Below are 22858 nucleotides of genomic sequence, written 5' to 3'. Positions count from 1 at the left end.
ACTGGGGTGGGGTGGGGGCAGGGGAGGTTACCCCCCAAATTGCTGCCTTCCAGGCCTACTGGCCTTTCATGTATCACCCAACAGTTCATGAGCGCCTACTCTGTCTATTCACGCAACAGTCGTGAGTACCTATTACGTGTCCATTCATGCAACCTACTATGTATCCATTTGCCCGAAATATAATGAGCATCTACTATGTGTCCACATAACAGCTCACAGCACCTATTATGTGTCCATTCATGCAAAAGGCATGAGCACTACCATATGTACATTCGGTTAAGATGGAATGAGCACCTACGCTGTGTCCATACGAACAACATGTTCTGAGCAACTACTATGTTCCAAGCACTGTGCCACACACTGAGGATGCTGCGTGATGAAGACACACTCGTCCCAGGCTCTGGCGGGGCACTGCAGCATCAACTACACGAATGAAGGCAAAATTACGCCCAGAGTCAGATGCCTCACCTACGGAGGATGCTTTTCCTCTCCTGGACCCCTCAAGGCCAACTGGCAGGGCTGGCCAACAGCAGGAGGGTTGTTTTTGAACCAAGATTTGCCACCAGACAGCAAGAAGATAATTGGGGGGGGGGGCTCTGGGTTGGCCCAAACAAAACACACTTAAGAATGCGAGTCTGGGGTTAAATCTCAGGAGGTAGAAATCAACTTAGCCGTGTGCGGGTGCGGGGCTTTCTCATTCGCGTGTACCCACTCCTTTCACTTCCTAACCGCTGGCACCGCGCTGGGAGCTGAGGGTGCAGGCGCGACCAAGGACCCCAGCGGCGCTCGGCCTGACAATGCAGGTTGTCCCAACTGCTGAGACCAAGACCGCGGTGGGGCCTCCTCCTTATTCCACGGGAAACTGAGGCCGAGGGCAGGGCGAGGACCCGCCCGACGTCCGACGGGAAGGAGGGGCTGAGGCCCACCTCGAACCCTGGTTTGCGCCGCCCCGAATCCGGAGCCAGGGCCTCTGCCCGCCGGGCGCTGCCCGCGCGTTCCTGGAACTGAGCTGGGCGGAGAAATCAGGGCCTGCGAAGAAGCATTCCTGCCGCCCTCTCCGCCGCCCGGGGCCGCAGGGGGCCAGGCCAAGGTGACCCCGCGAGAGGGAGGCGAGGGGCCGCCAGGGCCCCCACCCCCTCGGCCGCCGCGACCTCCTCCATCTTCCCGGTCTTGGGGCTTTTCCTCTGGGCCCGCACGCTCTCTCTCCGGTCCTCCTCCGCGCGCCGCCCCTCTCCGGGCTTCCCCGAGGGCGGGACGTCCCTTCCCACCCCGCCACCCCCAGGCCACCTCCTGGGCCGTGTCCTAGAGCTGCCCTCGGGCCGGGGGCGGGGCCTCGGGGGGGTACCCGAGGATGGGGCCGCGGAGGCCGCGCGCGCGCCCCCTCCCTCCCGGTGCCCGCTCCCCCGGCCGCGCCGCCCTCCCTTCCTCCCCTCTCCCGGCCCAGCGCCGGCTCCCGGCCGCCCCCTCCCCCCGACGCGCACGCCCCGCCTGGCAGCTGGCGCCCCGGACCTGGGGCCGCGGCGGCGAGAGGGGTTTGCTGGGAGGGCGGGAGTGAGGGAAGCAGCGGGGGAGGGAGGAGGGAGGGAGGCCGCCCCCCGCGCCCCTCCTCCTACCCCTCCTCCGCGGCCCGCCTGTCCCTCCTCCCGCCGCCTCCCTCCTCCCTCCTCCCTCCTCCCTCCCTCTCTAAGACATCCCCGCACGGCCCGGCCGCCGCGGCCACCTTCCCTGCCGGAGCTGCAGATGTGGCGGAGCGGCCGGGCGCCGGGCGGCCGTGCCAGGGGAGCCTGCGCCCCGTGAGCCTCGGGCCCTGGCCCCCGCCCGCCCGGCCCCCTCCCCCGCTCGCTCTCCCACCGCCCCCAGACCGCCGGAGCCCGCAGCCGGGAGCCCGACCGCCCCCGCCGCAGAGGTAGGAAGCCCCCAGGCATCGCGCCGTGGGGACGGGGACCGGCGCGGGGGGCTGGCCTGTCGCGCGGGGGCTGCGGGACCCGAGGGTCGCCTCCCCCTCCCTCGTCCGCGCCTCGCCCCGGGCCATTGTGAGCCCTCGCCGGGGCCCCCGCGCTTGCTCCCTCGCTCGCTGGCTCGCGCGCTCCCTCCCTCGCCGGCTCCCCGGCCCCGTCCCTCCGTCTCTCTGTCTTTCTCCTCCCTCCTTACCTCCCTCTGTCCGGAGGCCGGGCCGAGCTGCGGCCGAGCCCCGGGCGGGAGCAAACTTCGGCGGGGAAGTTGGGCGGCCGCGGTGGGGGCGTGCTGCGGGGTGAGAGAGGCCCCCACCCCTACCCCCGAGCCCGGGCACGAACTTGTCTGGGGCAGCCGGGCAGCCGCCCTTTCACACGGCGGGGCTGTTTCTAGGATGGGGGCTGAAAGGTGTCTCCTCCCTGGTCCAGGAAAGTCTCCCCCTGCTGCCCCTGGCTAGCCCCGACCTTCCTCGGGCCAGGGGAGGGAGGCGTCCCCGGGGGTCAGGACTGGGAGCTGGCGTCCTGTCCAACACTTGTTCCTCCCCTGCTGTCTGGGTGCAAGCAGAAGGGTCTGGCAGAGTGGGGAGGGCAGGGGTTTCCAACCTGCCTGAGGGAGGGTCTGGATGGGGGCGGAAGGAGGGGGGCAAGGCAGGTGCATCCCGAAGGAGGGAGATGCCTGCGCCCTGCTTCCCCGAAGGCCCCCTGGGATGGGGCTGGAATCCAGGCTGGCACCTGGAGGCCTTGGCACACTGCCCTGCCCAGCCGGGTACTCAGGCCACAGCAGGGCAGCATGCGGCCTGTCCGCCTCTCCAGGAGGGCCCGCCTGGCCGGCCACCCTGGGCAGTGATGGTTGCAGGGAGCTGCCCAGCCCTGCCCTGGGGCCTGGGAAGCGGGAAGGGATCCTGGGAGGAGCCCTGGGCCCCCAGCCATCACAGCCCAGGATCTTGGCTCTGAAGGGAACGCTTGACACTGAGGGGGCAGCCAGGCCAGCTGGGGACCTGGCCAAGGCCTGGGCTCCCATGGTTCTTGGTCTGGGCCAGGGACAGGGCCTGAGCTGTGGTCCTTGGAGGCAGCCATCTGAAGGTCCTAGACATGCCTTGTCTTGACATCCTGGAGGGAAGGTGGGGCTTAACAAGCAGCTACGGAAGACAGGCCCAGGGAAGGGGAAACTGGCCCCTTCAGTGTGCCCACCCGCCCAGCCCTCCCCAATCCCCACACCAGTGCCACGGTGCCACAGCTGTTCCAGCCCAGCTCACACAACCCTCTCCACGACCTCCTCGGCACCTCCCCTCTGCTCCTCCTTTTCCCCTCTGGGCCCAGGCTGGGCCTCCCAGCTGGCCCTGGCCGGCACTGGGGGAGGGGCTGCACCTGGGGGCCCCTCCTAGGACACCCCTTTCTGAGCTCCAGCCCAGCTCATTTCACAGCCCAGCCCAGCTTGGCTTGGCCCTGTCTGCAGTCAGCCAAGCAGGAGGCAGTGCCAGGGGCTTGGGCACCATTTATGGGGGTTGAAGACCCATTGAAAGCGGCCCGTTTTCCTTAGCCCCTTCCCCTCCCCCTCCTTTCCGGAGCTGCCATTAGCGCTGACCTTCTGACCCCTATGCCTGCCCGCCCTTCCCTGTCTGTGACCTTTGACCTTTGATGTTAAATCCCTCCAGCTGGGGCTCTTCGGCCCCTGAGTGACCCTGATGCAGGACCCCTGGGGGCCTCTCCCTGCTCCTGGCTCTCTACACAGGGACACCTGCCAGTCCTTCCCTCACTGATGGGGAGGAGGTGCCCCAGGAAGCCAGACAGTGAGTCACCCCACTTCCAGGCACCACTGCTTTTGGGGTCAGTGGCTTTGGGGGATTCGCTGGAGCTGGGCCACAGCCTGGAGGGTGAGTGGGAAAAGCCCCTAGCCTGGGAGTCTAATGTCCTGGATTCGACATTTGGCGGTGCCACCAACTCCCGAGGGTCCTTGGGCCAGGCTCTTCCCCCTTCTGGGTCTCAGTTTCCTCTTCTGTAAAACCAAGGGGGTCAGACAAGGTGAGCTTCCTGACCTGCAGAGTCCATGAGAAGACCTGGGGGTGGGGGGTGCCGAGAGGGGGCTAAGGCCAACAAAAGCCAACTCTCAATTATCCGTGGGTGGAGCCACTATGAATAACTGAATGCCACAGACATCCAGAAACCTCATTTTTAAACAATCCTGTGAACTGAGTCCCCCCCAAAGCTTTTGTTGTTTCTGAAAAGCCCAGCTGCAGATGGGTAGCCACAGCGATGTCTTCTCCTGCCTGGGCTCCCCTCCTTGCTGGGAGTGCCGGGCAAAAGGGCAAACTGGTCTGGGGACAGAGCTCTGCCAGGGCCTCTCCCTGGAGCTTGTCAGAGGGCCTGGATCCCTCTCAGCTCCATCATGTGGACCCCTCTCCCTTCTCCTCTCCTTTCCTGGCCTTGGCCCAGGCTGTGGGAGTGTCATCTGCCACCTAATCCTCCGGGGTCTGAGCTGCCTTATAGAAGGAAGAATGTGTTTTCCTGACATTTTCCTATGTGCATTTCCATCTACCCCAACTCGACTTGCCTGGAATCCGAATTTCCCACTTGGGCGAGGGGGCGGGGACGGGCGCCAGGCAGAGTTTGGGGCAATCCCAGGATGAGGGAGGGTGGCGACAGCTGTGGCTGGGGGACCAGATGTGGGGCTGGGGCGTGCAGTTGAGCTCTCTGGGAGGCGTTTGGGGTGGGGCCCCTGGCGCTGAGAGGCACACCCGGGGTTGGGGCGAGGGCTGCTGCTGGCGCTCTCCCGCGCAGGAGGCCTCCCCAGGTTCCCGTGTTCCAGGCAGGGCTGAAGAGGCCCCTCACCCAAGTGGGAAATTCGGATTGCAGTGGGGAGGCCCTGAGCCGAGTGGAATGGGGCGGTGGGGTGTGGGTCTGCCTTTTTCGAGGCTTTGAGAAGCCCTCCTCTATTTGGGGTTATTGTCATTTTATATTTCATACAGATGACTGAGGCCAGAGAGCTGACCCCTGGAAGGTGCTGGGTGGTCCTCCCTTCACCTCGATAAGCACCCTTCTCAGAGGTGGGGGTGTCCCTGGCTGGCAAGGGTGTCTTTGGGGCCAGCCAAAAGATGTGGATCTCCCCCCAACCCAAATTGCCTCTCCTCCCAGGGCCTGTGAAAGAGTCCTAGAGATGGGCCACAGTCCAGACATAAGTCTGGGGGTTCACCTCTCTGAGAATGCCAGGGCCAGGCGGGGATGGGATACCCAGCCTTGCCCCAGCCTGCCTCCAGCCCTGGGTGGAAGACACCACAGCTTTTGCAAGGCCCTTGGGACACATCTGCGCGAGTGGTTTCCAGGGTGGCCGCTTCAGCCCCACCCTGGGGGCAGGGACTCCGCACTTTCACCCAGGACCTCTAGTGCTTCGCTGATGAGCCACGGTTGGGGTGACCCTGACACCTGGACAGGAATGGACTTGCTGAGTGGGTGGGGGGTGTCTTATGCAGGGGCATGGTCTGGAGTAGACCCAGGTTTCTCTCCAGGATCCAACTTAGCCCTATAAGCCCCTGCTGTCTCTCCAACTAATAAAAATGTCAGCTCAGGTCCTGGGGGCTGGGGGTGGGTTGGGGAGGTGAAGTGGGTCAGGAGATGGAGCAGCAGGGGAGGAATGCCTCTAACAGCTCCCTGAGAAAATCAAAAGGATGCCTTCCAGTGGCCATCACAGGCACTGACATCTGTCACCTGAAATTGCTACATTAGCCTTGTGAGAGAGACTCATTCATCCCTATTTGACAAACGAGGAAACTGAGGCACAGTATGGAAGAGGGCCGATGGGCATCTGGGCCTGAGTTCCTGGGTCTGCTATGGCTCGGGAGGATGGGGTTGGGGTCTGGTGGCCTGGCACAAGAGAGGAGCCTGCTCTTGAGGGGGGCCCGAGCTGGCCCTAGCAGCTGTGCATACTGGGCCCCGAGCCTCCATCCTTTTCCTGGCACTGATCCTCCTGGCCTCAGCTCCAGACTTCTCCACGGGGGAGACGAGGCCTGGCCCAGGTCTGCAGGGGTTCTCGGTCCTCTTTCCCATTCCAGCTCTGGGGCTGTGGGACCCCTTCCAGGTGCTCTGGGAGCCCCAGAGGTCTGACCTGCCTCCTGCCTGGGACATGTCTCTTCAAGCTCCCTCAGGCTGGGCAGGGTAAAGGCCCTGCTCTGGGCATCTTGGGGGGCAGGGAGCTCTGGCTCTCCACTCCCCTCCCCCTCTCAGATGGGATGGAGGGTCTGGGTAACTGGAGGGGCCTGGGGGCCACAGAGATGGGAGGTGATTCCAATGGGGGAGGACTTCCCGTCTGCTCCAGTTGCCCCTGGTGGGGGATGGGCAGCGGGGGCTGAGAATCTTCCAGAGCCATAACTGGGGGGTGGCTGGAGCCTCAGGCCCTTTGTCTTCACTGCTAGAGAGGCCAGGTAGTACCTCCACAGCGAGGGCCGACGTGAGCATGTGTGACATGCATGTGTACACGTACCCCCGTCATGGCAGATGGCTATCTCCAGAAGGACTCAGACCCGGCCTCTGGCCCCTTCCTCCAGTCATGGCCAAGGGTGGGTGGGAACCTGCTGAGGCCCCAGGAGACTGCTGAGCTGCCTGAGTCAGCCCCCGGGAGCCTCCAGGAAGACAATCCTGCCTGGCTGACCGAGGGTCTTGTTTGCCTGACACACTCACAGGGTAGCTTCCCACTGGGATCCTGGGAGTAAGGAGGCGGGTGGGGAGGAAACTGAGGCTCAGAGACTTGAGGGCTTGGCCCAGGGTCACTTAGGATCAGGGAGGGTCAGAGGGGAACCAGAGCCTAGGATTGTGTGGTCCTGGCCCCTGAAATGTCAGTTCAGCCTGGGAATCCCCCCAGCTTCTCTGCTGCCCCCCATCCTCTGCATGGGCATCATGTGGGACAGCTGTGTCTGGAGGAAGCCTCCCTCCCTCCCCCTCATCGTCCGCCTGGGTCTGCCTGGCAAGTCCCAGCCTGCCTGAGCCATTTCTCCCCAGGGCCACTCCTTCCTGCGTCCAGACCCTTGGCAACCCCCATCACCACACTTCCAGGCTGACTGACCCAGAGCTGTGATGTCCACCTCCCCACAAGGCTGTGGGGCCCTCCATTGTCCTGCCTGTTGTAAAGTACCCCCCACTCCAGTGCTGCTGGCTGTCTGCCTGCCAGCCCCTACCTCCTCCAGGCCAGGCCCCCAACACCCCCTTCAGGATACCTAGTGGACATCCTGAGTGGTCCCGTGGGCCCTGGGCCCCAAGGGCCTGAAACAGGCCAGGCCTGGCACGGCCCCACCCAGTGGGAGTTTCCTTTGGGTTCATGCCCCTGGCTTCTGGACTTGCTTTGCTACCCAGAGTGGGAGCAGGGGAGGGGCAGGGGTGGCTGGGAAGAGGGCATGGGGGTGGAGTCCAGAGTTTGTGCTGGAGCTCCTGCTGGGCCTGGTCTAGACCAGCTGTTCCGGGGCGGCTCTGTGTCAGGGCTGGGTGGGAGTGGCAGGAGATGAAGCTGAGGGAACTGCGCCCTTCTGGTCATCCCAACCGATCAGGGTGATGCTGACTGCCTTACCCTCACCGCCCAGGTCTGCTCCTGGGTCCCTTGCCCCAGACAGGGGGGAGGAGACATCTGTGTCGGCCCTGCCTCATGGGCAAACCACTTCCCTCTTTGGGCCTTAAGCCCCTCCACACCTCCCCTGCTGGTAGGTACCACCAATGGATTCATTCTCTCATTCATTCAACAAACATTCACTGAGTACCAAGTGTTTGAGAAAAGTGAAGGGCTGGGGCCTTCCCTGGCACTCCAGTGGTTAAGACTCTGTGCTTCCACTGCAGGGGGCACGGGTTTGATCCCTGGTTGGGGAACTAAGATCCATGCCTTGCAGCATGGCCAAAAAAAAAAGAGAGAGAGAGAGAGAGAGAGAGAAGGGAAGGGCAGGTGTGATGGTGCCGTTAGGGGAATGGTTTGGATGTTCAAGCTCTGGTCCTACTCTAGGCCAGCCCCCTCCTTTCACCGATGGGGAAACTGAGGCCCAGAGCCTTGCTCACATCAAATCGGAGCAGGCCTGGTTGTCTGGCTCTGAGTCCCCAGCACTTCCCATTGCTGCTCAGTTCACTGTGGTGGAAGGAGTGGCATTAGTGATGCACTTGTGAGGACTTGGACCCAGGGCGAGTGTGGCAGGCAGCAAGGGGCCGCTGCAGGGCTAGGGATGCTGCCCTCAGCGGTGTGGGGACAGAGGCAGGTCCACTGCTCAGCTCTCAGGCACCTGGAAGGACAGCCATGTACGCCTACAAGAGGCAAAGAGTGAATCAGGGGAGACTCTGGAGGAGGAGATCGGAGGGGAGTGGCAGCTGGAGGAGAATATGGAAGCGCAGAAGGTTGTGAGGCAGGAGCTAGCACCCAAGAGCATCAGGTGAGCAGGAGGCAGGGAGTCCTGAGAAAGGAGGTGCTGAAGGGGAGAGCCTGGGAACAGGAGATTGGGCTGGAAAGGAAGATGGCAGTCTTCTGTGTAGAGCAGTCCATGGCTCCCCAGTACCCTCCAGGTCCTGGCCCAGCCTCTCTCTTGGGCTTCCTCCTCTGCTGAGTGACAGGCAGGTTCATTGTGGGTCAGTTGGGGCCACACTCCCAGGCCTCTGCAGTGTTGGGCGCAGAAAGAATGTGGGCTTTGGAGCCTGGAGGTGAATCCCAGCCGTGCTATTTATAAGCTCTGTGACTTTGGCAGTTAATTGAACCACTGTGAGCTTCAGTTTCCCCATCTGGAAAGTGGGGAGAATAGCACCTAAGTCACAGGGTCCTGAGGATGAATGGAGATGGCCCACAGCACTAGTTGTGAGGACCCCAACGCTTCGCCCCATGTCCACGTGGCCAACTTGGATCCAACCCCCCCCCCAACACACACACAAGAGCACCCCCCCCAACATTGTTCACCTCTGTGAGTCTGGGCGCCCTTCATTCTCATTCATCTGTGGGCTCCCAGGACCGAGTGGAGGGCCTGGTGTTGGAATGCATAACTGAGTGGTTGGTAAATGAAGCGGAGGGAAGGGCCAAAGTCCAGAGCCCGCCTGGCCACCTCCTGCCTTCTTGAGTTGGCGGGGGCTGTTCGCAGTGGGCCTGGTCCCTGTCCCGGGGTGGTGGGAGGGTTGGGCCGTGAGGAGGGGCCCCCAGGACTTGGGTGGCACTCCTGGACTCATTCTGCAGCCAGGCTCAGTGTGGGAAGCACAGTGTTTCCTTCTCTGTGGGGACTGGGCTTCATCCCCGCTCCCACCCATAAGCCGAGACTCCTGGGTCCAGGACCCTGACCCTGGTTACCTGCCGTGTCCTGTGTGTGGCGTGTGTATGCACAGGTGTGACACATATGCATGTGCCTATATGTCTGAGGGTGCCATGGGTGCCCATCCATGTCCTGTGGGACACTGGCCAACGCCTCTGCAGGCCCTAGAGAGCACTGGCAGAGTGCCCAGCCCTGTCCCCCCACTCCGGGTGGCAGTGCTGCCTGGCAGGGCCTAGGCTGCTGTGCCTAAGCCTTGTTGGTGTGTGTCCCTGTCTGGCTCCCCTGGTGCTGGCCCCTCCCAGGGATTTGGGTGGCCTGGGGGCCCAGCCCTTCCCTCTCCACCCGCCACCTGGGCGTGGGGGCTGCTTGGCGGGCTTGCCTCTGGCTGAGGCCCAGGTGCAGGCAGTGCTCATAGCCCCACGCACCGCCCCCCCCAAGCTGGGCAGACAGGAAAATACCAGACATAGTTGTGCAAAGGTGGCTGCAGGCAGGCAGGCAGCGGGGGTGGGGGTGGGGGGGGTGGGAGGCCGCCTTGATGGGCCTGGAGCCACCAGGCTAGGGGAGGCCTCTGTGCCAGGCTGGCCCTTGCAGCTGGATGGGTGTGTATGTCTGTGTGAGTGTGCATTTGCAGGCCTGGCCCATGTGTGAGCTGCTCCCCCCCACCTCCCCCCCCAACCCCCGAGCTTGAGCCTGTTGTCACCCTGCTGGCATTGGGGAAGGAAATGTAGCTCCTGGGAAGCTGGAGCTGGGGAGGGGCATAGGGGAGCCAGCTGCTTGCCTTCCAGCATCAGTACTGCCTGAACCATCTGGGTGACCTTGGAGGCTGAGTTACTGTGTGGGGCACCCCCAGCCCATGGCTGGAAACAAGAATCTTCAGGGCTACCAGGTGCTGGCACCTCCTGTGTGCCAGGTGCCTGGCAATCTCGCCCTGTGGGGTGCCCCGTGAGCTGGCACCTTATCCATGGGGCCTGTATTCCTGATGAGGAAACCAAGTCTCAAAGGTGTGACAGGGGACTGGGACCTGGTAGCCTGACTCTGGGTAGGGCTTTCTAAACGTACCCAAGTGGGGGGTTCCCGGCATGCACCCCTGCTCAGGAGGTGCCCAGCTGGGAGCTTTCCCGAGGCCCCCATGGCTAAGCAGAGAGCTCAGCCCTGGCTGTGTCACCTGGAGGCCCTTGAGCTCCCACCTAGGCAGGGTCTGCCCTCCGGGAGACCTGGGGAAGCCCGCCACCCTCACCCCCATGCTGGCTGAGTGCCCATCTTGGGGTGGGGGCGGGGTCTGCTTGTCAAGCAAGAGGTTCCTGGGGAAGGCGAACCCCACGCTCTTCCAGGAAGTGCTGCCGGCACTGGCCCCTCTCCTGGGACCTGCTTGGGTCGAAGTCTCAGGATAAGCCCCCTAGGTCCTGGGAGGAGGCTTCCTTCTTCCAGGGCTGCTCAGAGTCTCTCCAGGACCTCCCAGTGCTCTTTCTTTGATGCAGTCGGGCTCTGGAAGGTGGCTTGGGTTAGCTGTGGCCACTCCACTGGATAGCAGAGACTGTGGCCCTCTGAGGGGCACAAGCTTGTTTAGTTACACGTACCTCAACTGAAGTACAGGTACTCCCAGCTGAGGGTGAGACTATGTCTGTGATTACAGTGGGAGGGCCGGTTCCCTCCCAGCTGTCCTCACAGCCCCAAACTGGCCAAAGACTGGGGGACTCAGCAGCGCTAGTGACAATTCATTCACAAGTGTGATTAAGCACCTACTATGCGCCCGGCAGTGTTCTAGGTGCTGAACATTACGTACTAACGGGAAACACTAATCACTGGATGTGCACCATTTTATTGATTTCTCCCCAAAATCCAATGAGGGGTATGTCTTTAAATTTATTTATTTATTTATTTATGGCTGCGTTGGGTCTTTGTTGCTGTGCGCAGGCTTTCTCTAGTTGCAGCGAGTGGGGGCTACTCTTCGTTGCAGTGCACGGGCTTCTCACTGCGGTGGCTTCTTGTTGCGGAGCACAGGCTCTAGGCATGTGGGCTTCAGTAGCTGTGGCTCGCAGGCCCTAGAGCGCAGGCTCAGTAGCTGTGGCGCACGGGCTTAGTTGCTCCGCGGCATGTGGGATCTTCCCGGACCAGGGCTCGAACCCGTGTCCCCTGCACTGGCAGGTGGATTTTTAACCACTGTGGCACCAGGGAAGCCCGAGGGGTATGTCTTATACTATGATTATAGTCCTGTTTTAGACATGACAACAATGAGGCTCAGACTGGGAGGTGACTTGCCCTAAGTCAAATGGGCAGGAAGTGGCAGGGCCAAGTTGGAGACCCAGGTGGTCTGACCCATACTGGAGCCCTGCTCTGTGGCCTGGTCAGAAAGGGGGGCCCTGAGAAGATGAGGCCTGCCCCTGCCCCCCGGCCCCTGCCACTGCGTGGCTGAGGAGGGTGGAGCTCTTGGCCAGAGCAGGGCGCCACAGCAGTTCCCAGGAATGCAGGGCTGTGGGGTCGTTTGCTTTGGTAGCATATCTGCCCTCAGCTCCCCAGGCCTCCCTGTGGGCGCCCCCAATAGTCAGCCCCTCCAGCACCCACTCACAGCCTGCTGTCCCTCCTGGGCTCTGCACCTAGCTCCCACAAACCCCTGGGCAGGGAGGGGGTGGGAAGCCAGACCCCCTTTGCCTGCCCCTTCCCACGTCCATGGGCCCAGGAGGGGCTAATGGTGAACACAGCTTCTGGGTTCACATGGGCTTGAAACCCAGCTCTGCCACAGACAAGCTGTGTGAACCTGGACAGATCACTTAATCTCCCTGAGCTTCAGTTTTTGCATCTGCAAATGGGGATGAAACAACACCTGCCTTAAACAGTGGGCATGCCACCCACTCATGCAACCTGGGCCAGAGGTCTCCCCTCCCAGCCCTCAGCTTCCCCCTCTGTAAGACCCACGTGCTGACAATGATGGTCCCTGTACCAGATGCAGGGGCACCCTTCCAGATGCAGGGAAGCCAGGGACTTGCTTCTGCTTTCCATTCCATAGCAAGAAAGTCACGTGGGCTTTTGAGAGGTACCTCCTGGGTCCTGGTCCCCAAGTCCTAGGCTGGACGGGTCACAGCTGCTCAAAGGGCAGTTTCAGGACAACCCCTGGGAATAAGGGGTGTGCCTCTCATTGCCCTGACAACACTGCTACCCTGGCGCTCGCTCACCTGGTCCCACGCTGCTGTGGGGTGGGCAGGGAGGCCCCTCTTACAGGGGCCCTGTCCTCTGTTTCTGCCAAGGAGACCCTGAGCGCTTCTCAGGGGTCGTGCCAAGCCCGCCGCCTCCGTCCACACAGGCCCCTTTCCCGGCTCAGGCCCAGCCAGCGGCCCTCTCCCAAGCAGGGACGAGGGGCTTTCTCCAGAGCAGATTCCTGCCGGGCGGCTCCCATTAGCCTGGTGACCTTGAGCCTCAGTTTCCCTATCTGTGCCACAGGGAAACCAACGGCGTCACTCACCAGAGCGACTTTAGAGGGTTCAGAGAATTCGTGCACACACGGCTCCTGGCACATGGTAGGTGCTTAATGGATGCTGACCCCCACTTGCGGGTGTGAGTTCCACCCCACGCCGCAGGACCCTGGTGGAGGCGGTGACTTGTCCCGGCCTTAGTTTCCCCGAGGGGCCGGCCCCGCCCCCCGCTGGGGTGGGCCGGGCTGCCAGGTAGGGCCGGGAGGGCGCTGCGGGCGCTGCAGCTGGGGGCCGTCTGAGCGCGGCCGGAGGGCGCACAATAGCGGCCATTGTCTGCGCTCGGCCAGCAGGCGGGCGCGGCGGGGCGGGGTCCGGGCCCCCGAGGCCCACCGCGGCCCACCCTCGGGGTGACCCCGCCCCGCCCCCGCCGCCCTGGTGGTCCCCGCGCCACCCCCGCGCGCTCCCACCCGCGCCGCTTCCTCCCGCTCCCTCCGCCCTAATTAGTTCCTTTCGCAGCTGGAGCAGCGGCGCCCGGCTGCGCGGCCACCTAGGCGCCGCCTCCCCGCCCAACCCCCGCGCTCGGGGACCGCATGACCCCGCTAGCGCGGGGCGCTTGTCGCGTCACCTCGCGATCAGCGGGAAACTGAGGCCAGGGTTCCGCAACCAGGCTCCACGCTGAGACTCGCCTCTACTCTCAGCGAGACGGGTCACTCTTCGGAGCGTCCCTCTCCTTCTCCGGGAAACAGACACCGAGTGTCCACCTCCCCACCCCCAAATCAATCGGGGTGATGGCTGGCTGCCGGCCTCCGGAGGTGGTCACAGCGCCAGTCCCGGGGTTCCAGGCCCAGCTGCATACTCCGGGCTTCTAAGGCCCAGGAGAATGTGACCCTGGCTCTGGACTGCCCCCATCACCCAGCCCGGGAACAAAGAGCAGAGCCCGAGCCCAGAACTGGCCACTGCTGGCTGGGGGTGGGGGGGGGTGGAAGGGGACACTTGGAGGTTGGCCAAGGTCAGAGCAGGAGTGGGGGTCACAGGCGTCTCCCCTTGGGTGGGGCAGCCTAGGGTGGGGAGCCGTGGGCTTTTGGGGGCGGCTCCTTCCTCCTTTCCCAGGAGTGGGAAGGCTGGGCCTCCTGGCTGGGCTCTGGCTTTCATCAGAATGAACCCCTGTTCCCAGGGCAGGACCCAGTGGCAGGAAGTGGGGGGGTGTGTCTCTGGGGACTGGGTCTGCTGATTAAGGGGGGTGCTGTAGTCCCAGCCTCACCCTGGGAGACAAGATCCTTTTGGGGTCCTCCCTAGTTCTGGGCTGAGGCAGTGTCTCCTACAAGTCTTCAAAACGAGGTGACCCACGGCTCCTCCCTGGCTCCCCTCTGGCCTTAGGAGAGGGCATCGGGCAGGTGCCAAAGGATGTTACTTGGAGAGTGTTGCCAATGAGAGTGTCAGTCTGAATTCCCAGTTCCCAATCCTGCCCTCGTGGTCCTCTTCTCCAGAAGGTCAGGTAGGGGGGTGGGGGACAGAGGCTGTGGGGAGGCCTGTGGCTCTAGGCCAGCTGAAGGACCAGGCCACCAGCCCTTCCTGGCTCCTGAATTCTTAATCAGCATAAATATTTACTTCCTTCCTCCCCTTCAGGCTCCCAGCACAGAGGAGCTTCAGGGAGGTTGGACTGGGCCTGTGTCTAAAAATAAACAGGTGGAGGGACAGGCAGACACACAGACAGACATAACTGGGGGGGTGGGTCAGGCAGAGGGCAGCTCCCTGCCCAGCCAGAGGAAGAGTGGAGGGGGCCCACGTCCATCCATCACTGTCACCTGCCCACCTGGGTCTGGAGCTCCTAAGGGGACAGGGTGGCAGTCTGGTCCCAGCCTCCCCCCCGCCTCCGGCATCACTGGGAGCCCCTGGCCCATGCATGGCCTGCGGGTTAATCCAAACAGATCTGCCAGCTCCCACCTGATGGAGTTTAACAGGGAAAAGTCAAGTCACAGACCCCGGTCCCACAGCCAAGTGTGGCCACCCATTCTCTGATAATGCTGCCCCCTCCCCAGGCTCAGAGACTCCAGTGTTAGCCGTGTGCTTGGCTCTTGGGATGTGTCCCCAGAAGCAGAGGGTCCTAAGTGAGGGAGGGGACCACTGTTACTTGTGTGTGTGTAGGGTCTTGGCAGAAGTGGAGCTTGTTGGGGAGACGGATGAGCCCGGGCTTGGAGCTGGGGCAAGCTCCAAGTTGCTGAGGGGCTTGGTCTGGAGAAGATGGGTGAGGACATGGGCTCCCCGTCCTGCTCCCTGGAGAGAGCTCCAGGCAGCTCTGCAAACATACACACTGGTGAAACACATGAAGTCTTTTACCATGTGGTGGTCTTGGGGATGTTCCCTATTAAATTGTGAAGAGCTAGATTCCGTGAACGACAGAGAGTATCTTGTTTGGCAGATAGATTTTCAGGGTGTGATCATCTCAATTAACAAACACAGGGAAACACCATTTCCCAGCATGTGAAAAGATTGCTGCTGTAAAAAATGATGTTTGAATTTGGAATAAAGGACCCTTGCTCTTGGGTCACTTATATGTGAAGAAAATTACACCACTGAGAAATTCAAAGTGGTGAAAATTCACCACTCAAAATAAAAGAATATCATCACCATTAAAAAAAAATATGTATGTATGTGTTTTACTAACCACTAGACAGCCGATCACTTCCCCCTACCCTGCCCCTGGATGGCCTGGCTGGGCCACAGTCCCCAGCTGCCCCCTGGTGGTGGCCCAGAGCCCTCGGGCTCCCCACGCCTGTGGGACCCTCTCCTTGGACTGCCCCTGGGAGGCAAGGCCACCTGTCTGTCTGCCCAACCCTTGGGGCCAGGCCAGGCTTTGAACAGCTTGGCTGGGACAAGCTCTCAGCCTCATTCCCTTGGAGGTGACCACAACTGCCTAGGTGCTAGCAGTCAGTAACTAGCACCTCTGAGGGCCACCTGGGAGGACACTCATCACCCTCCTGGCCTGGTTCTGGGTCTCCCAGCTCATACCAGGCGTATGTCCCAGGCATGACTTCCCACTCAATCAGAAATGACCTTTGGGACTTGCCTGGCCAGTTCCAGGGAGAAGATGTGGCCTTGAATCTGATGGTTCTGCCACTTCCTAGCTCTGCAACCTGAGACAGTGTCGCTAAAACTCCATTCATGGCAGAATGGACCCTGTGAGCTTTGCTTCCCAGAAAAGTCTCGTGAGAAGTGGAGGAGTTAGCTGTGGGTTGGTGGTTGGCTCACCACGATACCTGCTATCCAGAGCCACTCAGAGGGTCTCTCTACCCGGGGAGACAGCCTTTACACTGCCCAACACCCACTGCCTCTCCGCTTCTGTGGGCTTTAATGGGCTCAGCCCGAGGAGGAGTCTGGGGTCACAGTGTCACAACACAGCTCCTGTCCTCTTCCAGGTTCCTGCCTGAATACCAACTTGGGAGCCCCTCGCTGCCTGCTGCCACCCGCACCCCCAGCCCCCATCACCATGCACTCCTTGGACGAGCCGCTCGACCTGAAGCTGAGCATCACGAAGCTCCGGGCGGCGAGAGAGAAGCGGGAGAGGACACTGAGTGCAGTCCGGCACCGAGCTCTGCACAGGGAGCTCGGCCTGGTGGATGACAGCCCCACCCCGGGCTCCCCGGGCTCCCCGCCCTCAGGTACTGTGCCCGGGCAGGGCAGCAGTCTCAGCCCTGGTGGAGCCCTGGCAATGGGAAAATTGTCCCAGGTGTATCCACCAGGACATACAGCCCCTCACAGCCTCACTTAGAGCGCCCTCCACACTGTCCATCCATCCTCCCAGCAGTTTATCTTTGGAGGCGACACTGTCCCTGGGAGGAGGGAACTAACTTGCCCAGCTCCTGAAGCTGGCACAGCAGAGCCAGAATTCAGACTGAGGCCTCTGGGAGAATTTGGAGGAGCTGATAAAGGGCACGGGGGATTCGTGGGTAGTAACAAAAGGCCCCGTGGCCCAGTGTCTGGGCTCTGAGGCAGAGTGGTCGGTCAGCCAGACCAATTGAGACTGGGGACCGAGCCCAGCAAGTGCTTCTTAGGGGGTGCTTTGGGCTCAGGTCTTCTGCTCCGTCTCCGGTGGACCCTGAAAACCAGATCTACCACGTCCAAGCTGGAAGGCTCTGGAAGCAGCCCAGCCCAAACCTTTCATGTTACAGAAGGGGGCAGAAAGGGACCGGAGAGAAGTGAGAAAGGTCCCTACCTGACATTGTGATGGGGAATCAGTGGTCCTGGGTTCCAGTCCCTATTCAGTTACTTACCCTGTGTGCCAGCCCATTCCCATCTGTAAAATGGGTACTTCCCATCTTAACCAGTGGCTGACCTCTCACCACGGCAGAGGTCACATTTGTCAGCTGTACAGGCTGCTACTCAGATTCCGGGGTCCCAGGGTGGTGCGGGGGGTGGGGGGCGGGGGCAGGGCGTGGCTGGTGTCTGCTTCCAGAGTCACAGTGGAGGAGTCGTGGGCAGGAGGGCCTGGCCCGTCAGAACTCCTGGCTCCAGTATCCCTGAATCATGCCTTCCCTTAGGCTTCCTGCTGAACCCCAAGTTCCCCGAGAAGGTAGAGGGACGCTTTTCGGCAGCCCCCCTGGTGGATCTCAGCTTGTCGCCGCCGTCCGGGCTGGACTCGCCCAATGGCAGCAGCTCGCTGTCCCCTGAGCGCCAGGGCAATGGGGACCTGCCTGCAGTGCCCACCGGCCCGGTAAGGAGGGGATGTGTGTTCTAGAGAAGGTGTATTCCTGGGGCTGCTGTAACAAAGGACCACAAAGTGAGTAGCTTAAAACAGAAATGTATTACTGTGGAAGCTAAAGTCCAAAATCAAGGTGTTGACAGGGCCATGCTCTCTCCAAAGGCTCTAGGGGGAGTTCTCCCTTGCCTTTCTCAGCTTCTGGTGGCTCCAGGTGCTCCTTGCCTTCTAGCCATGTCACTCCACTCTCTGCCTCTGTCATCACACGGCCTCCCCCCACCTCGGTGTGTGTGTCCAAATCTCCCTTTCTCTTTTGGAGACATTGGTCACTGGGTTTAGGGCCCCTGTCCAGTCTGACCTCTTAACTTAAATCTGCAAAGACCCTATTTCTATACAAGGTCATGCACACAGGTACCAGGGGTTGGGGCTGGGACATGTCCTCATGTGGAACACAGCTCAACCCCCAGACAGAGGGAGACCGGGGGTGTGGGGGTGGGGTTTGGGCCCACTGGCCCGTGGGCAGGTGCTGACCAGCTCTGCTCCCTGCCCTCCCCCAGGACCTCCAGCCACTGCGCTACCTGGACAGCGTCCCCAGCTCCTTCCAGTTCTTCCTGCCCCTAGGCTCCGGGGGGGCCCTGCACCTGCCTGCTTCCTCATTCCTCACCCCCCCCAAGGACAAGTGCCTCTCGCCAGAGCTGCCCCTGCCCAAGCAGCTGGTGTGTCGCTGGGCCAAGGTGAGTGGGGGTTGGGAAGAGTGGGGCAGGGTCCAGGGCAGGTGGCGGCCCCACTCGGGCTCAGCACACTCTTGGCCCTGCAGTGTAACCAGCCCTTTGAGCTCCTACAAGACCTGGTGGACCACGTCAACGACTACCACGTCAAGCCCGAAAAGGACGCAGGCTACTGCTGCCACTGGGAGGGCTGTGCCCGCCATGGGCGCGGCTTCAACGCCAGGTGAGGGAGGGCGAGGTGGGTGGGAAGGGGGGCCTGGGTGTCCAGCGGCTGAGCTGTCCTCCTCCTGTGCCCTCCCTGGAGCAGATACAAGATGCTCATCCACATCCGCACACACACCAACGAGAAGCCGCACCGCTGCCCCACCTGCAGCAAGAGCTTCTCCCGCCTGGAGAACCTGAAGATCCACAACCGGTCACACACAGGTAAGGGCGGGGCTGGAGTGCGGGCGCCGGGCCATCCGCACAGCCAAGAGACAGGCGCGTACCCCAACTGTTTGGCGGTCCCTTTCCGAGTGCCACTTGCTGGGGAAGCCTCGCCCGTGGGTCAGACCCTCGCCACGCGCTATCGGGACACAGACTCGTCTTCCTGTGTCACACTCGGCATTGTGTTCGTATGATCGTCGACTCATGCCACCTGTGACTGCAGTGTGTCTGCTCGCTTCTCACGGACCCCAGCACACAACAGGGCCAGCACTGGCCAGCAGAGCCACACACTTAATTTAATTTATTTATTTTATAAATATTTATTTATTTGGCTGCGCCGGGTCTTAGCTGCAGCGCGCGAACTCTTAGTTGTATGTAGCATGTGGGATCTAGTTCCCTGACCAGAGATCAAACCCGAGGCCCCTGCATTGGAGTGTGGAGTCTTAGCCACTGGATCGTCAGGGAAGCCCCTTAATTTTAAGTTTCCTAATCGTCCCCATTGAAAAAAGTACAAAGAAATACACGGTGAGGTGAATTACAATGATACATTTTCTTGAACTCAGTATATTCAAAATGTTGTCACTTCAATATTAAAACATCAGGGAGGGACTTCCCTGGCAGTCCAGTGGTTAAGACTGTGCTTCCAATGCAGGGGGCGCAGGTTCAATCCCTGGTCAGGGGACTAAGATCCTGAATGCCTGCGCTGCGTGGCCAAAAAACAAACAAACAAAAAAACCCCACACACATCAAGGAGACACTGAAATTCTTCATTTCCTACAAAGTCTGTGGACTCCGGTGTATATTTTACACTAGAGGCGCATCTCAAAGGCTCACAGCTTCACGGGGCTCCGGCCGGCCCTGGTCAGCGGGAGCAGCCCTTTCGTAAATCTGGAGAAACTGTGTTGAGTCAGGGCCAAGGGCATCCACGCAGAGCTCACTGTGAGCCAGGCCCCAGCAGGGTCTTTAAGCAATTACCTGTGGAAGTGGTCGCTGTCATCAAAGTCTGAAGCACAGGCCTGAGGCCAAGGGCACACACAGCCAGGCCACAGGCTGGCTTCTTAGCGGCCACGACCTGCCGTCCCCACTGGAGTCAGAGCTCCTGCCGGTGCTGAGGACACCACCCCCCAAATCAGACAGCCCCTGCTCTCAGGGAGGTCTCGGTCTGGGGTGAGGGGCCTGGGGACTGTCGAGTGGGGGGTGGGGGGTGGGAAACTGGGCTGGGATGGCCTGGGCGGCGGGAGCCCCTCACACCGGCACCGGCGCCGCCCACAGGCGAGAAGCCCTACGTGTGCCCCTACGAGGGCTGCAACAAGCGCTACTCCAACTCCAGTGACCGCTTCAAGCACACGCGTACCCACTACGTGGACAAGCCCTACTACTGCAAGATGCCCGGCTGCCACAAGCGCTACACGGACCCCAGCTCGCTGCGCAAACATATCAAGGCCCACGGCCACTTCGTGTCGCACGAGCAGCAAGAGCTGCTGCAACTTCGCCCGCCCCCCAAACCACCACTGCCCGCCCCTGACGGCAGCCCCTACGTCAGCGGGGCCCAGATCATCATCCCCAACCCGGCTGCCCTCTTCGGAGGCCCCGGCCTGCCTGGCCTGCCTCTGCCCCTGGCCCCCGGCCCCCTTGACCTCAGCGCCCTAACCTGTGGCAATGGCGGGAGCGGTGGGGGTGCAGGGGGCATGGGCCCTGGGCTGCCCGGCCCCGTCCTGCCCCTCAATCTGGCCAAGAACCCGCTGCTGCCCTCGCCCTTTGGGGCTGGCGGACTGGGCCTGCCCGTGGTCTCCCTCCTCGCTGGCTCCGCTGGCGGCAAGGCCGAGGGGGAGAAGGGGCGTGGGGCGGTGCCGGCCAGGGCCCTGGGCACAGAGGGCCGCAAGACCCCCTTGGAGAGGACTGAGAGCGGCCGCTCCCGGCCAAGTCCCGACGGCCTCCCCCTGCTGCCGGGCACCGTGCTGGACCTGTCCACAGGCGTCAACTCGGCGGCCAGCAGCCCAGAGGCGCTCACTCCTGGCTGGGTGGTCATCCCGCCGGGCTCCGTGCTGCTCAAACCGGCCGTGGTGAACTGAACCCACTCAGTGGACGCCAACCACCTGTAGCCCAGCCGGCGGCTCCCAGCCCTGCCCCTGCGACGAACGGAAACTCTTCTGCGAAATAGCAATAATGTTCTCCTGCCTCAGGGCCCAGTTGGCTGTGTCCCTGGGCAGACCTAGCCCCAGATAAGCTGGGCAGCAAGGATGGTGCTAGAAGGGCATTGCTGGCACGCACCCCAGGCTCCCAAGGGAGGAACTGGGTCTGCCAGCTAGGGAGAGCTGTGCTCCTGGGTGCTGAGGCCTGGCTCACCTCTGCCCCACCCCGCCCCATCCTCCACCTAGCCCTCAGTCCCCCCGTCCCCCAACTCTAGTACCACGCTCATCCAGTGGCCAGCCGGGCAGGTCACCCTCCCTCCCTTGCCCACCTGCCAGCCCTGTCCCAGCAGTGGGGATGGTGGGGTGGCATCTGCCCTCCTGACTAGCGCCAGGCTCCCTCCCCATCCCCTTTGATGGTGAGCTGTGAGGACCCCCTGGGATCGAGGCCCCACCCCATCCTGCCTAGCCTCACTGGGCCCCTGCTCTGGGGGCTCCTGACCCCTTTCCCTCTGGTCTACCCTCCAGAGGGAGAGCAAGACAGACGCAGGCCCTGGCAAAGCCACAGGAAGAAGCCACCTTACCTTATGACAAGGCGCCTCCCAGCTTGGAGAGGGAGGCCCGCTCTGCCAGCTGCCCTTCACTGCCCGCCATCTGCAGCCGCCGGCTCGCTGCCCGAGGGTCAGTCCCTCCTCTGGATTGGCTGACACTCCAGATTGAGGGGGCTGGCTGACTACTCATCTGCCCCTTCACCACTGGGCCTCCCTCTACTTTCAGGGAGCCCTGAGCAGGGAGAGGTGCCAGGACCTGGGACTGGCCCAGCTCAGGGAATATGTGGGGCTGAGCCGGGCCTGGCCTGGGGCGGTGCCACCCTGCACAAGGGGCTGTGGAGGCCTGCAGGGTGTTGTTAGGAGGGGAGGCTGGCTAGGCACAACCCCAGGCTGGGATACGGCTTCTGTCCTGGGGGCACCAAGTCATGGCCAACACAGGCGAGGGAGGGCTCCAGGCTGGTGCTGGGCACAGGAACTTCCAGAGGCCATGGACAGAAGGACCAGGGCTTGAGGAGGAGAAGAGGAGCCGCAAAGCAGCCAAGGATGCCCTTGGGAGGGCCCCGCCCCTCTGCCTGGGAAGGGGAAGCCAGACGAAGGAGCCTGGACTTGGCGACCTGGCTGCTTCCTTTGGCTTTTCTGAGCTGAGCTCCTGCCCTGTGTCCCTGCTCTGCTCCCCCATGGAGGGGCCAGAATAAGCTAAGGATGCTGGGGCTCCACGTGCCCCAGAGCCCACACTGCTGCCCAAGCCCAGGGAGCTGGGCTCTCCCACAGGCCCTGGCGGTGCAGCATATGTCTCATTCCCCGCCCTGAGCCCTCACGTTCCCTCCCCGTAGGGGGCCTGGTTCGGTCTGGGAGGTGCTGGCCCAGCAGTCAGGAGCTCTGTCTGGCTCCTAGGCCTGCCCTGCCCTTGGCCACAGTGACCAAGCCCTCCGTGTCGCCAGCTGCAGAACAAGGGAGCTATGGGACTGCAGGGGGGTCCTTAGCAGTCATGCAATTTCCCTCCTCTGAGCAGCTCTGCTGACCCTGCCCTTTCCTGGACTGCCCTTCTGTCCCAGAGGGGTCACCCTGAACCGGCCCACTGACAGGGCCCGGCAGCACTGGCTTTGCCCCTTGAAGGGGCTGTGAGCAAAGCAGGAGGGAGCTGGTCTCCTTCCCTCGCGCCCCACCCAGGACCCAGGCACCCCCACCCCCACTAAGGGCCCCAGGCCTCAAGTCCCCATTGGGGTGAGGGGTTTGAGACTCAAGCCCCGGGAGCGGAGGAACAGGGCACTGGAAGGTGACATTAGCTCAGCATGTGACTCGGTGATAGACCAGGCCCGAAGGGGCCGGTGTACGTGTCGTTGTTGTCGGTTTGTTGTTGCACATTCCAGGATATCAGTATTCTAACAGGTTCTAAGTGCCTTTCTATCGTAGCTTATGTTTTTCCTCCTCTTGGCTCCATTGCTGTTAGCATAGAGTTTTAAAAAAAGAAAAGAGATAAGCTAATGACTATAACAATATATTCCTCCATGTGAGAGGAAGTTTATAAAGAAACAATAAAAGTGAGTTACAAACACGGTTTGTCTTGGATGTGCCAGGAGCTGGGCCATGGACAGGAGACCACCTCTGACTGCCCGTGCCTGGCTCTGGGGTCCCCCACCCAGACTGCAGTGCTGAGACCCTGTTCTGGGGTTTTCTCCCAACCCTGTGGAGGCCACAACCTCTCTATCTGCTGCTGGG

The 22858-nt window shown here is 61.9% G+C and overlaps 1 protein-coding gene across 1 annotated transcript; it reads left to right on the top strand.

The window, feature by feature from the left end:
* The first annotated feature begins 1447 nt into the window (after positions 1-1447).
* GLIS2 (GLIS family zinc finger 2) lies at positions 1448-22692 on the top strand. The gene is made up of 7 exons (XM_082643820.1): positions 1448-1906; positions 16026-16268; positions 17148-17320; positions 17863-18039; positions 18123-18256; positions 18341-18459; positions 19732-22692. Exons 2-7 carry the CDS (start codon positions 16097-16099, stop codon positions 20529-20531), a joined length of 1575 nt encoding a protein of 524 aa, XP_082499946.1. The 5' UTR covers positions 1448-1906; positions 16026-16096; the 3' UTR covers positions 20532-22692.
* Positions 22693-22858: the final 166 nt, after the last annotated feature.

The sequence above is a fragment of the Mesoplodon mirus genome, assembly GCF_964341445.2.
Source record: "Mesoplodon mirus genome assembly, chromosome: 15".
NCBI classification, from domain to species: Eukaryota; Metazoa; Chordata; class Mammalia; order Artiodactyla; family Ziphiidae; genus Mesoplodon; species Mesoplodon mirus.
The sequence above is the reverse complement of the archived record's forward strand: the minus strand, read 5'-3'. Positions and strand labels throughout refer to the sequence as shown.